General features: G+C 44.7%; 1 protein-coding gene across 2 annotated transcripts in view; it reads right to left on the bottom strand.

The window, feature by feature from the left end:
• dlg4b (discs, large homolog 4b (Drosophila)) overlaps positions 1–4,523 on the bottom strand; it is a 55,666-nt gene extending 51,143 nt beyond the window's left edge. For both annotated transcript variants that reach the window (XM_076879482.1, XM_076879491.1), the window contains exon 1: positions 4,353–4,523. In XM_076879482.1, coding sequence (XP_076735597.1) covers positions 4,353–4,371 — 19 coding nt within the window. In that variant the 5' untranslated portion in view covers positions 4,372–4,523. The remainder of the gene's footprint in view (positions 1–4,352) is intronic.
• Positions 4,524–15,927: the final 11,404 nt, after the last annotated feature.

Below are 15,927 nucleotides of genomic sequence, written 5' to 3'. Positions count from 1 at the left end.
CAGTTATACATTTAATGAATCACCAAATGAATCCAAGAAACGAGCAAACCTGAGTTTGTGTTCCCTCAGCTGCAGACTCGCTGCTGTTTAAATGTTTGAAAAGGAAGATTAGATATAAAAAACGTCAAACATAGACTCAGTCTGCCTTCACATTTGATATGAGGCCAGCACGTATAGTGGCTGTGTCCTGTTTTAAGATCATACGTGTAAAATTGTTGTCTGACCTCCGTCGATCCAGCCGCTCAGAGTCAGTGGTTACCATGGTTACTGCATAAGCAGCTATAATGTTAACAGCTGGCGCTGAGGAAACCTCCCGGCAGCATGGGTGTTTATGTTTTTCATTGCAAAAGAACTGTCTGAATGGTTAACTGAAGTTAACTTGGATAAATTATAGTTAAGGAGTATCACAGATAACGCCCACGTGAGCTGTGCGACTGTTCACCACTACACTGAAATCAGCAGGCTATTACTGAAATACACGTGCTATATCATAAACTATGATATAAACAGGGAGGTCCTATTAACATGTTTAGTTTTAAAGGACACCTTCCTGCCTTTAGTCTCATTCATGAGCAGTATTAGTTTTCTTCTAACATCCAGAAGTCTGCACCATGTGTTTCATAGTTTGTAACAAGCCTTTGACAGGTAAACATAACATGACCGAAAAAGCAAAAAAAAAGAATAAAAAAGAGAGAGAGTGTTGACATAAGAAGAGAAAATGCTCTCAATTATGGAGACAGACAAATGGTTCATTTATGTTTGATGTGTGTTTATTCCTCCCTAAATATCGTCGGTGAAGTTCGCCATGCACGTCAGATTTTCCTGCGCATTTTTATACCTCTGCCAACAGAGAGAGAAAAAAAATCACATTCTAACAGACAGCTGGTGCTTAGAATACAGTTGAATAACTATTAAAAAACAGATGATATTTAGATGATAGTTCAGTCTAACACATGTGCCAGTGAACCATTAAACGTCTGTGAAACTATGCAGTTATGAAACGTAACTTTAACCTCAGCCAAACCGATTTGCTCAGTTGTAAATAAAACAGCGAAGTAAACGTGACCTGACAGACAGAACCTGAGTGAATGAAGTCCAGCGTTTAACCACTGAGAGCTAAAACTCAGCTGAGGTTTCAAAGCTGTGTGCCGGTGATTGGACATCAGCCGCTGATAAAGCTGTTCGCCTATAAAGTGCTCTGTAAGGAAACGAGCTCCAGCAGCTCTGCGCTCGGGGAAAACACTATATTTACTTATCTTGTGCAGAAAAATGCGCTGACATTGCGTTATATCGAGCACCGGCTGCCCAGTTAAACTGTGACTATCACCAGGTAACTAGGCGTGTTTCTTGAATTAGCAGCAGGTGTTAAACAGCTGACAGATGAGGAGGAGGATGCATGCAGGTAAACTGAGGGTCTGTTGAGCTGATCGCTGGTTTCGTGAGAAAAATGTCAGCTCGTTCTTTATGTTACAGAAGCACAGAGACACAAGACCAGGCGGAAAGAGACGATCGTTCGGTGAAAATGAGAATCTGCGAATGCAACATGTGGAACACGGAGAGTGGAAAATGTAAACAAACCGGTTAACGTAACCCCCTCGGTGCACTCTGCATGCTAACTGTTAGCAGAGCTAGTGAAATCTCTGAAAACATCTGAGCACTTTTGCAAACATGTTCTATGTTGACAACCTGACCAGACATGTGAAGATTACTGCGCGACATCCGCTGGTTTCCTCTTTCTGGCGCAAAGTGGGCGATAAACAAACCTCCACCACTTGCTAATGTTACTGAATCTGTGGAAGCTCCACCATAGCCACCACACGAAGTAACGAGTAACGAGCCTCTCTAAATCCCAGTAACAACTAACGCGTTCCTGATTTTGGCTTAATAACTAGTTACCGTGCTCGTTACCACAATAATAACGTAGTTACTGTAACGCGTTACTTAATAACACGGTAGTCCCAACACTGCAGCCTGGTCACACTTTGAAGGTGTAAAGAAGCTCAAAGACGTCTCCAGGAAACATGTGGAAGAGCACTTTAACAGTCGGGATACCAGGGGCACGAGGACACTCCACCTGTACACATGAGGAGCCCCGCCCCCACACTGCACACCTGTGTGTTTTCACAGGTCGGACCTCTCACACTACCAGCATCAACAGCAGCTGTGTGACATCTGGAAACTCTGAGCACAAATGAAGTGTGAAAGAAATATATTTAAGAACAGGTGAGATGGAAATGAAGGAATTCCTCGTTATTATCAAACTGTCTGAATCAATCATTACATGTTCAGGAAACATCATCAAAGAAATGAAATAGAACAATATTAACGTGTTTGCTGTAATAACAAACCTCTGCCCGAGATCAGCTCTCACAGCTCACCATGAAAGGAACCTGAACCAACACTGCTACATCCATCGGCTCCATCACCTCGTGGGGGGCTGTGGTGCTGTCCTGCTGCCCATTGCTGTTGGTGTTGGGGGTATGTGGGTTCCCCTGGGGTAGGTTTCTTGTGCGGTTTGGCGTGGGGGCTGTGATCCTGACCTGGATGGGGCTTTTGTGGCTCTTGGGTGGTGCCTGGCAGCCTGCCCCTGGGTTCTTGGGGTGCTCCACCTCCAGGCTGGGGTCCTGGTTGATGTGTCGCTGAGGTTGTGGGTGGGTGCATCCTGGCGCAGGGGGCCTTTGGTGCATTGGTGGAACCTTCAGCTGGTGGGGAGGTTGTTACCATCCTTTGCAGGGCGTCTCTGCTCTTGAGGAGTCCACTCCGCAGGTGGGGGAGGAGCTCAGCCTGGGTGTCTTTCTTCTTATGTAGTCTGGGAGTTGAGTGAAGTTTGGGGTGGGTGTAGTTTTTCCTCTGTGGTGGGGTCAGGTGGACCTCTGTGGAAGGGGCAGCCCCTCCAGGGAGGGAGTACTTTCCCACCCCCCAATCCTTTCCTCCCCATCTGTCTCCCTCCTCCCGCTCCATCACACCCCCACACATGCAGGGCCTCGGGGTACAGGTGTGTCACTGAGGTGCAGGGGGGCATTCCCCCTCTGGCCCCTCCACCTGTGCCTCAGTTTTATTCCACAGCAGAGACGTCCACATGACTCATGCAGGGCCTTGGGAGGAGGCGCTGCATCTGGAGGAGGGACGGCCACACCTGCCTGATCCATGAAGCTCAGATCAGCTGTGTCTGCTGTGTGTGAACATCTGTCCACATGTGCAGAGCGCTGTGATGGGTAGGTGTTGTTCCTGCTCTGCCCCTCACAGATGGAGCAGCTGTTGGAGTCTCTCTCACACCGACCTGCAGCAGGGACGCTTCCAGGAAAAGCCTCCAGCTCCAGGACCTGATCCCCGAGTGTCTGTCAGAGGAAAGGAGGAACTCTACTTCTGACTGACTACCAAAATAAAAGTTTAGAGTCAGGTGGAGCTCCCTGTGTCCTCCACACTGTCTGAGGTGTCTGTGAGGTCATCATGAGACACACCCACCTCCATCAGCTGTGCACAATGCAGGTCCACTAAGACTTAGAGAACAGCTTCCACACCCACCCACTCAGTCATGTGTGGACCCCATCAGCATCAAACCTGAGAGAACCTCAGATGGAGGAGGGGTGGAGTCAGAAACCAGCTGCAGCTGCTCCATCTGTGATAAGCTGAGCAGACTGAGCTCTGTACACAGAGCTCTGTATGAGCAGGTCATGTGACAGCAGGGCTGCCTCTCACCTGTGAGCCCGTCACCTGCTCATGCAGACTGAGATTTAATCGTGTGTGTCGGAGTCCGTCGGGTCATGAGGACAGCAGACCTCCCCCTGCCTCCTCAGCTCCTCTGAGGGGTTTACAAACCGTAACCCAGAGTGATGACCCGCCTCCTCCCAGCAGGACACACCTGACGCTCCTCCAACAGGTGGTGTCCTCAGCCTCCTCAGAGCTCCGTCCCTGAGGATCCTGTCAGCTCCTGCACCCACAGAAACCATGAAACCTGCTTTGGCCCTGAGCTCTGATCAGCTGGTCCGTCCGTCCGTCCGTCAGCCTCAAATAAAGTTTCACTTTGAATCCAGCAGCTCGTGTCAGGAGCTCAGGTCACATGATGCCCAGGCTTCCTGTATGACCCACTCTGAGGTCAGACCAGGAAAACCAGTCGAAACAAGATGAACCCCAGTGTAACCATGGTGACTGACAGAGGTTAAAGGTCACGCAGACAGTAGATTTTTATATATACCAGTGAGGAGAACAGGAAGTGAAAGACAAGAAGAAGTAGAAGAAGAAGAGGCTGAGGACGAACCACAGGAGTGAAACCACACACACACACACCTAAAACAAAACAAACAAACAAACAAACAAACAAACAGAACGCTGATGTGGAAAAAGCGTCTCACCTTCTCTCTTCAGCGGCATGTCGTCTCTCTGATCCTCACTAATCCTCTTTGGAGATTTTACACTCGCAGTGCACTCTGGGTAACAGAGTCCTAATCCCTCTTTACTGAGGCTCCGCCCATCTCCAGTTCACGGGATTGGACGATGCTGTCCGTCTCAGTGAGAGTCACCGTGGTTTAAACTGAGCTGATGAAGGAAAACATTTAAATGAATATAATTAAGTGTTGAGACGTGTGGGTCAAGCTCAGAGTCCATGACAGACACAGACAGACGCATCACTGAGGCATCGATCCTTCAGCTGAGAAAACTCTACACTGACACACACGACTGAGATCAGATTTATATGACAGATCAGAGTAAATATTAAGGATGAAGTCAAAACTGATGAAAGCAAAACGTCTCAGATTAGATATGGGTCAGGTGACACTTTGAATTCTTCGAGGTGTGAATACAGATGATCATTAAAGTGTCACGTCTGTTATCACACGTTCTGAAAATAAGAATTACGTCATTATTGCTGAGCTCTGAGCTGCTTTATACTGACAAATAAAATGAAATAAATATCCATCCATCCATCCATTCACTTCCGCTTCTCCTTTTCAGGGTCGCGGGGGGCGCTGGAGCCTATCCCAGCTGTCATAGGGCGAAAGGCGGGGTACACCCTGGACAGGTCGCCAGTCTGTCGCAGGGCTAACACACAGGGACAGACAACCATTCACTCGCACATTCACACATAGTGGCAATTTGGATTATCCAATTAACCTGTCCCCACAAGCTGCATGTCTTTGGACATAAATACACTCTTTATTTTTATTTGAAGGGTTAAAATGAAGCAGGATGTTTCAGCATGTCAGTCTAACAGAGATCAGACTGAAGCGTGTTAAACAGAATAGCCTTGTTACTCTGTAACTGTAACAGTTAATTAAAAGAGCATAATAATGAATTTCCTCAATCATTGATGCACTTTATGAATAGCTGGAGCCACCTGGTGGACAAATACTGCAACTGCACTGTGCATGTTCCCCATTGCTGCACAGTACATGCCTCAGCAAATACCTTCTTTATTAGCCTTGTCTCTTGCTTTCTTGTGCCAACACACTGTTGTTGCCGACCAGAGATGGGCAGTAACGCGTTATTTGTAACGCGTTACTGTAATCCGATTACTTTTTTCAAGTAACGAGTAAAGTAAGGGATTACTATTGCAAAAACGGTAATTAGATTACCTTTACTTTCCCGTAGGAACGCTGCGTTACTAAAACCGTGAATCTTTTGCGAGAATGTCTCACGACAGTGACGTAAGCGAGTGCACCGTTTGTGACAACAGTTACAATCGCATACAAACTTTAGAGCTAGGGGTGAGCCAGAAAGCACCTGCCTGACTAGCTAACTAATATTAGCTTAGCGTGCTAACCAACAATGCTACTTGTGAATAAAGTTACTGTTAATGCACCAAAATGCCTGTAACTTTCAGGGTACATGCTAGTACTACTTATAAGAAAATACAATTACCAGCTGTGTGCAGATCAACATGGATCATATATCGAGTGCAGAGAGAGTATGAGCGTGCAGCGTTTAAAGCGTGGAAGTACTGACCTTACTTTGAGTTTGATTCCATAAAAAGTGACAAAAACATTAGTGTCCGCTGTGCGTGGGAAGAAAACTTCTTTTTACAGCGAAAAAACCCCTAAACTTCCAACAAGCACCGAGTAGCTACGAGGTAATGGGAAACTCACAGAGAAACTCGCGGATTCTTCCACTGACCGCGGCACACCTGCACCAGGGTAACCCTCCGCCTGCCCCACTCCTGCTTTACAGGTGAAAATAGAGCAACAGGACCGCTGAGTCTTTGACTTTATTTATTTTCTGCTGTGTTTTACTTGCATCTATTTGAAAGACTGAGTGTAAACACAAAAAATATTTTATTTTATGTGCTGGAATGTGCAGAAAATAGGTTTAAATGTTAAACTAATTTCTTCCAGTCAGAGAAAGTTGCAGATAATTAAATGTTTGCTTGATGCATAAAGTTAAAAGATTAAAACTGATAAAACAAGTTTTAAAAAGAGACTTTTCCATTTGATTACATTTTGTATGATGGATTATGCAGAAAAAGTAGAATTGGGCTGAAAGATCTATTTATCACCTGTTCAGGTTGTAAATCGGGTTTTTAAAAAGTAACTAAGTAACTAAGTAATTAATTACTTTTGAAAATAAGTAATCAGTAAAGTAACGGGATTACTTTTTTGGGGAGGTAATCAGTAATTAGTTACTGATTACTTTTTTCAAGTAACTTGACCAACACTGTTGACGACAGTGTGCTGTCATCTTTGTACCAGAATAAAGAGGCAACCCAGAAGAGCAAGCCCAGTGCCGTCCTTTCTACACGGGCATGTAACATCACATCCACCAGAGACAGCTACATAACGCGTTACAGTAATCACATTACATTTTTCAGTAATGCAGTAACGTTCACAGCAATGTGTTACTGCACTAAATTCAGTAATCACATTACAGTTACAGTTACGTTGTTACTTGAGTTACAAAGGTTCTTCAGTTATCAGCGCGAACAGTAGCGCGTTTGCGGCTTAAATTTCTCTATCTAGAAATATATGTTAAAAAACTAAAATGATTTTCAATGTTTTGTAGTTTATTGCACTTTTCTGCAATTTATGTAATTACTATGCATTTAATGCATAATAGAATAATAGAAGAGTCGCACAGTGCTTGGTGTAGCCCCATAGTTCTTGTAGTGAAGAAAGATGGGTCTGTACGGTTCTGTGTGGACCACTGCAAGGTGAATGAGGTGTCACAGTTTGATGCGTACCCGATGCCCCGGGTCTACGAACTCCTGGACCGGTTGGGCACTGCTCATTTCTTTACGACACTGGATTTGACCAAGGGCTACTGGCAGAATCCCTGCAGAGTCTAAGGAAAAAACTTACCTTCTCGCGGTTGACTATCACTCTAGATTCGTTGAGATTGCTTTGTTAAATAGAACAAAATCAAACGATATCATTACCCACCTGAAATCTTTCTTTGCCCGTCATGGCATCCCAGAGGTCCTCATGTCTGATAATGGGCCACAGTATCCAGGTCAAACCTTTGCAGACTTCGCAGCGGCGTACGGGTTTAAACACAAGCAGGCCCAAGTTTCCGTAAAGTAATGGAGAAGCAGGGAGAACTGAATGAAACTCTCCTGCACCTCAGCGCTGAGCTCCACATCACGCCCTGTGAAAGCACAGATATAAATCTGCTGCAGTGAGAAGAACTTTACCCAACACAAGTGTAGAAGTAGACATTTGACTTTACCTACAACCTGTTAACAACAAAGCTTTCATTGCCTCTGTTGTTGATGTCATGTAGGACTAATCATACTTCACATCAGCCATGCACACGTCAGAGGATCTCCAGGCTCTCAGTAATAAAGCCAAGCAGATGATGTGAACATAGCAGTAGTAAAACATGCATCATAATCAGCTGTATGTGTCGACTATGTGGCACCTCAGTCTTGTTGGCATGAAGAAAAGTTGTGTAACATGTAGCATAAGGGCTGCAAAGACATCATGTAGACAGCAGTCGTCTGTTAGTCGTAACGTATCTCCTGTTAAAGAGTTAAATGTGCGTTCTCCATCTCTGTCCTCTCACAGCTCGCCGTACACCAACTCCAGCTGTGGTAACCATGGCTGTGCCCATCAACACGCTGAAGCTGAGACGCCACCCGTCACTATGGCGACTCCAATAGGGTTACCTGTCAGCTGTGGACGCATGAAAGGAAAACAGCAGAAACACAGACATGTTTACTGGAACATTTCCTATTGACAGCTTTATGGAAAAGTGGGTTTAAACACTTTTCTATGTTTTATTTTGTTTATTTATGGATTTATTGTGAAAGGAATTTCAAAGGTTTAATTTGACCTTTCCCCTGTTTTTCATACAGACTGGAGACGAATGGATGGTGCTTTCTTTGTTTGTCTAAAGATAATGAATAAAACTCTACACACATCTTAAACCACCCTCCTTTCTATATATTTTGTTATATAAATGGAAAGTATATAAGACACAAACTGAGCTTATATGATACTAAGGACCCTGGAGGTCAGTCCACCTTTATAATTCAGCACAGCCTGGAGTCTCTTAGTCAAGCTTGTTTGTGTTTTCTGTGAGGAAGTTTTCAGCAGCAGCTCTTTTCTTGGATGTTGGTTCCCTTTGTTTCCATCCTCTGTTAAGATGTTTCAGTAATGTTGAGGTCTGGGGAGGCCAATCCATGGCTGACGTCCTGTGATGCTGCATTAGCAGTTTGTTCATAGTGAAAAATGAAGCCACTGCCAATCAGACATTTGCACAGTGGATCAACTTCTGATGGTACTGTCCTGAATTCCACACCTATAATATGTTTGCATGTACTGATGAATATGTGCAGCTGATTTTCAGTCCAGTTCCTGTGTGACAGACGCCAGTCTTTCTGCCTGTGTCCTTCCTTAACAATAGAGCCATCCTTCCACTGAGACTGTTTCTGATGAGGCTTCACTGAGCAGTAGATGGATCCCTCAGCTCATCTAATCGTCCTATTTCTAACACATGACTGTCAGAAACTGTTAATCTGCTGCAGCTCTTTAACTCCTCCACTTCTTTTTTGTAATCTCTTAGTTTCCTCATCTTTTAAGGTGACACTGCACACCAGATCCAAAGTCAACATGCTGTTATATGATGGAGATGAACCTGTAATGGAGTTTGATTTAAACCAATCAAAGCAATTAAGTGAATGATGATGAGCAAAGAAATGATGGCGGAGCCGCATTCTGCTTGGCCTGTAGATACCTGTCGGCTGCCTCCGGAGTCCCACAGGCTAACCAAGCCCGATAGGCCTTCTTCAGCCTGGTGGCTCCCTTCACCTCTACACGGAGCAGGTGTAGGTGGCGCTGTCAGACAGGTGGAGGTTGGTCAGGCTCAGTCTGAGGTCTCCAGTTTCCAGAGCGTCAGTCTTCATGGATGTTCGACCGCTGTAACGCTGGTTTGGATCTTTCGGTTCGTCTCCTTGAAGCTGGTGGACGGTTGGAGGACTGAGGTCGGAGCGACTCCACACCACTGTGGGGCCGTCCAGTTCAAAAGTGGGAAACTCACAGGGCAGCAGGACAAACAGCTCTCCCTCATACAGCTCCACAGCAGAGGCATGCTGGGAAACTGAGGACACAGACAGAGTCCATGTGTCACTTTGAGGTCAAACGTGGACACAGCTTCAGTTACACAATATCAAATATCCACATATAGAAATAAAATCACTGTGCAGGTCAAATAAATAAATACAATAAAGAAAGAAATAAGACGTCTGAGTTCAGCTCGTCGGCTCACAGAAACACTGACTTCCTGTTATTAATGAGGCGGCTGTGGGAACAGGTAGGAGGCTCCTGATTGGTTCATAAGGTGTGAATAAATGTGTCATGTAGCAGGAAGTAAAGCCACATCAGCCTCAGAAGGACTCATGAGAGTCTGAAGTCTGTCTGCAGTGCAGTGGAGTGATCTCCTCCCTATGAATGAAGTTAGAAGTGTGGAAGTTTAGGAAGCAGCTGCACATCAGGAAGCACAAATGTGATGAGGAGAAGGCGTGGAGCGCTGTGTCAGGCTCTGCTGTGGAAACCAATGAACTTTTGCATGTTTTAACTGGAAGAAGAAGCAGGATGTGAACTTTGTAGGTCAAAACAAAGCTCAGGGTCAAATTTGATCCAGTACTCATGTCACAACACTGATGTCCTGACTGCTGATCAGCTGATCGTCCTTTCATGGTTTATCAGAGGACAAAGAAACTTGATAACTTGATTTAGTTTGGACGATCCACCAATCACAGAGCTCCATCAGAGACCTTACAGTAACTACATTCACCAGCAGAGCTTTGATGGCGCTACTCTCCACGACCACTAGATGTCTCCACACTCTGTGCTGACTCCAATGAACGATCAGAGCTGCTGAGCCTGTTTGCAGACCGAGGAGGAGCTCCTGGTGATCCATGTGGGACTAAAAAGCTCTGATAACGTCCATCCAGCAGCTGAGAACAGGGACATTTGGTGCCATGTCAGAGCTGCACAGTCAGTCATCAGTTTGGCTCTTTGGTTCGGAGAGTTCAAAGCAGCAGCAGAGAATCTAAAGTGTGTCACACAGCACCAAGTTTCCTTTGGTCACATGTGAAATGTGAGTCAGAGCTTCAGCTACACAACAACAACACACACAGCAGCTGATTGTAACACGAGCTCATCTGAAAGCCACCAAGAAGAATCCAGAGATTTGAAAGTTGCTGCTTTTAGTGGGTCTGTGTGATCAGCATCAGTGGGTTAAGCTGAGGCCGTGACTAGTAGAACGTCATGTTGGTGACAGCACATGAGCCAACATCAGACTCCGAGCGCTATAATAAAGATGTTGTTGTTTTTGAGCCCCTGTATTAAAAGTAGTTTAAAGTCAGCTTGAGTTTGATGTCTTTATGTCAAAGCTGCTCATGATGTTGAGCTGCTGATGGAATAAAAGCAGTGAAAAGTCTCCTCAATATAAAAGCATGAAGACTTCTTCAGCTTCTTCTCAAGGACATCAGCTGCTTGTTTGGCAGCAGAGGCAGTTAAGAAGCTTCCTGAAAAACACTGAACAGTGAGTTCACTGTGGCATATGACAGATTCAGCTTTCTGTGTGCAAATGTGTCTGTGTCGACCTTTCAAATGCTGTTGAATCCAAAACATCAGCGGCTCCTCGGCTGCTCGCTTCATGCACTTCTGTCTGTGTGACAGTCCAATGACATCACAGCTGTTTCCAGCCCCAGTGTCTCAGGACTGGACACCTTTAAACATGTCGAGGATCAAACAGCGTCCAGCTAAACACACATGTGCATGTGTTGAGACAACGCCGGTCTCTGTGATTCTTTTGGTCCTGGTAGAGATCACGCTGAGATGTTTCCATGTTTCACACAATCCTTTTATTATTCTTACAGATGCATCTGGAGATCAGCACACTGCAGTCCTGTGCTGAAGGCTGATCTAAAGAACTCCACAGTTACAGTTATAACCTCTGGTCTCCTCCCCTCTACAGTAAACACCCCCACAATGGACTAGTACAGTGACACCCTGACCCCCATCTCCTTTTAAGGTAGTGTCCGTTTGCCCTTTGTCTGCCCCTCACCCTCAGTAACTCCTGCTACTGTCCTGGGGGTTGACTGTCCTCCTGCCTGCACCTCAGTTCTTTGTTCCCATCTCAGCCTTTTTTCTATTTTGTATTCTTACACTCATTAACTGCAATATGAGAATGTTGCAAGCAAACTGTATTCTCTTTAACTCTGATCTGTATCAAGGAATCTCTTAACACGTTTGAGACGTGTGTCACATGTGGAAACACAAAAATGACACAAAGATTGGTTTGAGGGGCTTCCTGCGTGGAGAGTCAGCTGGTGAAAGGAAGTCCAGTCTGACCTCATTGGGTCAGTATTTCAGCAGAGCACATGGACAAAGTGGACGGTGCTGTCAGTTGGTGTTGGCTCTCTCTGTGGCATCACTTCCTGTTCCAACACACAGTGGTGCTTTTGCTGATCTGTGTAGCAAATGTAATTGAAAACTTATAGATAACTTCTTGCTTCCTCCTGTGATCTTTGTTACTCCCCTCGAGTTTAATAAAGCTCAGCTTGTTACTCAGACGCAGCCTTGACACACGCTGCAGGACTAACAATGATTTCATCAGATCAAACATTCACACAAACTTTCTGTGGACGATCAGTAAGAAAGTCTCTGATCCAGTGAATAATGAATCACTGCAATAACATGTGTGTCCTCGTTGAGTCAAATCAACCAATAAACGTCTTGCCTGAGCATCTGTGTGTTGTCAGTGATGTGCAGCTGTATTAGCTGACAGCAGCGCTGCATCTTCTGGCTCCTTCGTGACTTACAAGCAAAGCTGTGACGGTGAAGAAGAGTTGCAGTCCTACACGCCTCTCTGCAGCTCGTCGAGCCCGGAGGCCAGTACGTGTACGTGGACCCAAAAGTGCGTTTTTATAACGTTTACACGTGAAGGCATTTAAAAACAAACATAAGAAATTTAAAGACACAGGCAGCCAGTGAGGCCAGCACAGGGGCTGCTGAGCACCCTGAGTGGCTGTGAGTGAGGCTGGAGGACCTGTAACATCCAGCAGGCTCTGATGGTTCTAACAGGATATTATGGTGGACGTGTCTGTGAAGTTCTCAGTCGTCCAGGTCAGCGTTAGAAACACCTGCTGAGTTCAAACCTGAACGACTGAATAAAGAAGTGAAAGCAGCACATTCAGCTCTGTTTGACTCAGAAAGAGGACGTCACTTTGATTCAAGTCCTTCTGCCAGCAGCCGTCACGTCTCTGATAATAATGTGTCTGATTTTATCGGAGGGGGCACCTGCCGTTCAGGGAACGTTTGATATGAACTGGGTCCTGTTGGGCTGTTGTTGGTATGTGGAGCTGGTAGCTGGAGAGCTGCAGCTGTGTTAGAACAACAACTGTGCGTGTAAATAAAGTTAATGCTTAAAAGCAGGGTCACCAACCACAGGCTTATGCCTGAAATTTCCCGAGATGATGTGTCCTCCCCCCCCCACCCTCTCCTCAAAACCTGAACAAAACTCAGGGCTCCAAAGCAGTGGCGTGTCCAGTGGGGTGGCCTGCCCCCCCAACCAGACTGGCCACCCCAGGTGGCACCCCGAAGCTAAAACAATAACAGTCAATCAAATATCAAATGTACGATTATGTTTTCACAGTGAAGCTCAGATATCCGAGGGTAAGTGAATGCAGCACCGGCTTCTACACTATGAGCATCACGTTAGCAAAGGTAGGAGAGCCAAGCACGAAAGAGGCACCGCAGAAAACAGTTTTTCAGCGAAAGATTAACAGTTTAACATAGCTGGACTGGCCATTTGCCCGGTGTGCTGATGACTTTTTTTTTGTAACGGCATGAACAATGAGAGGTGGTGGATTGGCCAGATGCAGGCAGATGTGTAAAAATAACTCAGTTGTTTGGTGGTGGCTATGGGGGAGCTTCCACAGAGGCCAGCAGGTGGATGAGGGAAGGGGAGGCAGGAGGAGAGACCCGAGGCAGCCGCCGGTCCGAGTGTGAACTGAACTTCAGGTAAGAAGTTATGACCTGCAGTCTATCTGGATCAGATATAAACCAAGTTTAGGTGGAGTTTATTTTCCTTGTGATGACTTTTTACCGTCAGTTGCAATAACTCGTACTGCGTGCTAGCTAGCATGACGGAGTTTCTATACAGCTGTGGGTGCTATGATGTTACTGATAGTGAACTTTATTTTATTCATAAGGTTAGTTAGTAGAGTTGCCAACTGTCCCGTAAAAAACGGAATCGTCCCTCATTCAGAGAAAATATTACTCGTTTCGTATTGAGCTGAGAAGAGACGCAGTTTGTCCCGAACTTCAGCTAGAATGGAAAAAGACACAAAGCTGGAGTTATTCTGTGTCTTTGCTGCACAGCTGCCTCTTCTTCTCTCATCCTCCCCCCTCCCTCTCCTGTTGCTACTTCAATCATGAAACTGATCAGTGATCAGCTGATCGACTCTCTTGTTTATTTATCGCCCACTTTGTGCCAGAAAGAGGAAACCAGCGGATGTCGCGCTAAACAACAGCAGCACGTTTAAGCTTGATCAGCTGTTGTTAGAATGTATTTAATATTAATTTCTAGTAGGTTTTATTCAAATGTTAGTCTTTTCAGTTGTTTCCCCACTTTTTTCCTGTTTCAAAATCAAACACCAGTTTGTGAGAAGATTATCTTCTTTTTTTAACAGGGAGATAAAGTTTTACATTGGCATTGGCTAATTTGACAATTGTATGTTTAAAATGTTCATATTTTAATATTCAAAACTGTTTTTGCCCAAAACATATGTGCACTACATGTCAGTAAAAATACTATGCAAATATTGCTGTCCTTGAATGCTGAGTAAACACTGACAAAGCACTGATTGTATCTCTTGTACTTTATCAACGCAGTATCTAAAAACTTTGCACCGTAGTGGTTAAAATCTCATTCTAATAAGAGTTAAAAGTGCATTTGGTTATTAGGTTTACAGGGTTATTGAATTATGGTTAACGGTTGGTAGAATTGTTTTTAACATTATCTGCCAATTACATCTGCCACCCTTCTCCAAATCTGTGCCCCTACCTGGCCCCCCCAACAAACATTTTCTAGACACGCCACTGCTCCAAAGCCTCTCTGAACCTCCCAGATGAGAAGCATGCGTCATCTGTTTAAGACTTCAGGGAATTCATTAAAAGGATGCCAGAACATCTCACTATACGTGCAGAACCAGATACTCCAGATGTTTGTCACAGGTGTGTTTGGCAGCACATGCAAAGAGTCGTTCATTTGCACATTAGCTTGGTAACAAACTAAATACCAAAGCAACACGGTCATCTGTAAGCTTTTTAAGGCTCAAAATGTGGTGTTAGTGTCAGGGTTACAGTTAGGTTATGGTTAGGTATAAAAGAAAGTTTCATCTAATTGACTTTATAAAAGTTTTTATCGCACGGTCCTCGGGGCCGCTGGACCGTCCAGATTTCTCCTTTGAACTTCCTGTTGAACTTATCTGCTCCTCTTCTCCTCTTCCTCCATGGTCCTCTCCTCATATACTGTATCCGATCCCTGTGACTGACGAGTTCTTGTATTAAATGAATGTGAAATATTCAGCTTCTGAGCTTTGCGGGAAGAGTGGGAGATATAAATTAATCTGAAAAACAATATATAATAAAAATGCCAATAAATTAACTAAAAAATTAACTAAGCACATTATATTAAAACCAGAGTGGCAGACAGATTCCTCATTAACATCTGGAGGGGATTTGGCCTCCACGAGACACTGAGTGCTTTTTGTGCTCCTAAGATAAACTGTGAGGTCATTCATTGTTAGCAATAAATAGCCACACAAATCTTTGTTAGTTTTAAAAGTGACACACATATTTACAGTCTCTGAAGTGTACATGCAGTCGGTGTCAGAGGAAGCTGTCTAGTCCATCCGATGTTAATATAATATTTCTTTTTTATTTTTAATTAAATGTTAAAACTATAAAATAAATTAAAACCTTTATTTCCACCACTGAAAATAGCTGATTGTTTTTCTGGTGACAAATGATTACAGTTTGTTTGAATGAGAAGGACAAACACTGCTCCTTCTCAATGCCTAACGCCACCTATTGTTTAGGCACCACTGAACCGCCACAGGTTTACATGTGGTGTTAAAATCTCCCAAGGGCTATACTATCTTCCCTCCTTCGTACACCTGTATGTAAAAAATAAAATAGCCCTGTGTTTCTCTGTGTCAGTGTTGGGACGCCCCTCATGCTGTGTGTCTGGTCCTGTGTGTTTTTGTTAGATTTTGCCCAGTTTAGGTCTTGTGTGGTTTTTCTGTCCAGCAATAAAGCTGCTTTTTCGCTCCCAGTTGAGTCTGCATTTGGGTCCTTTTCCTGCCTGCACACAGCCGTCACATGACACAATCTGTCCTGTGTGAACATCGTCAACAACGAGTGATGCTGTTAGACCTGTTTTATTGGCCTGACGGTGGGATGTCTGTGTGTTTCTGAGAAGCTG

The sequence above is a fragment of the Maylandia zebra genome, linkage group LG3 (genome assembly GCF_041146795.1).
Source record: "Maylandia zebra isolate NMK-2024a linkage group LG3, Mzebra_GT3a, whole genome shotgun sequence".
NCBI classification, from domain to species: Eukaryota; Metazoa; Chordata; class Actinopteri; order Cichliformes; family Cichlidae; genus Maylandia; species Maylandia zebra.
The sequence above is the reverse complement of the archived record's forward strand: the minus strand, read 5'-3'. Positions and strand labels throughout refer to the sequence as shown.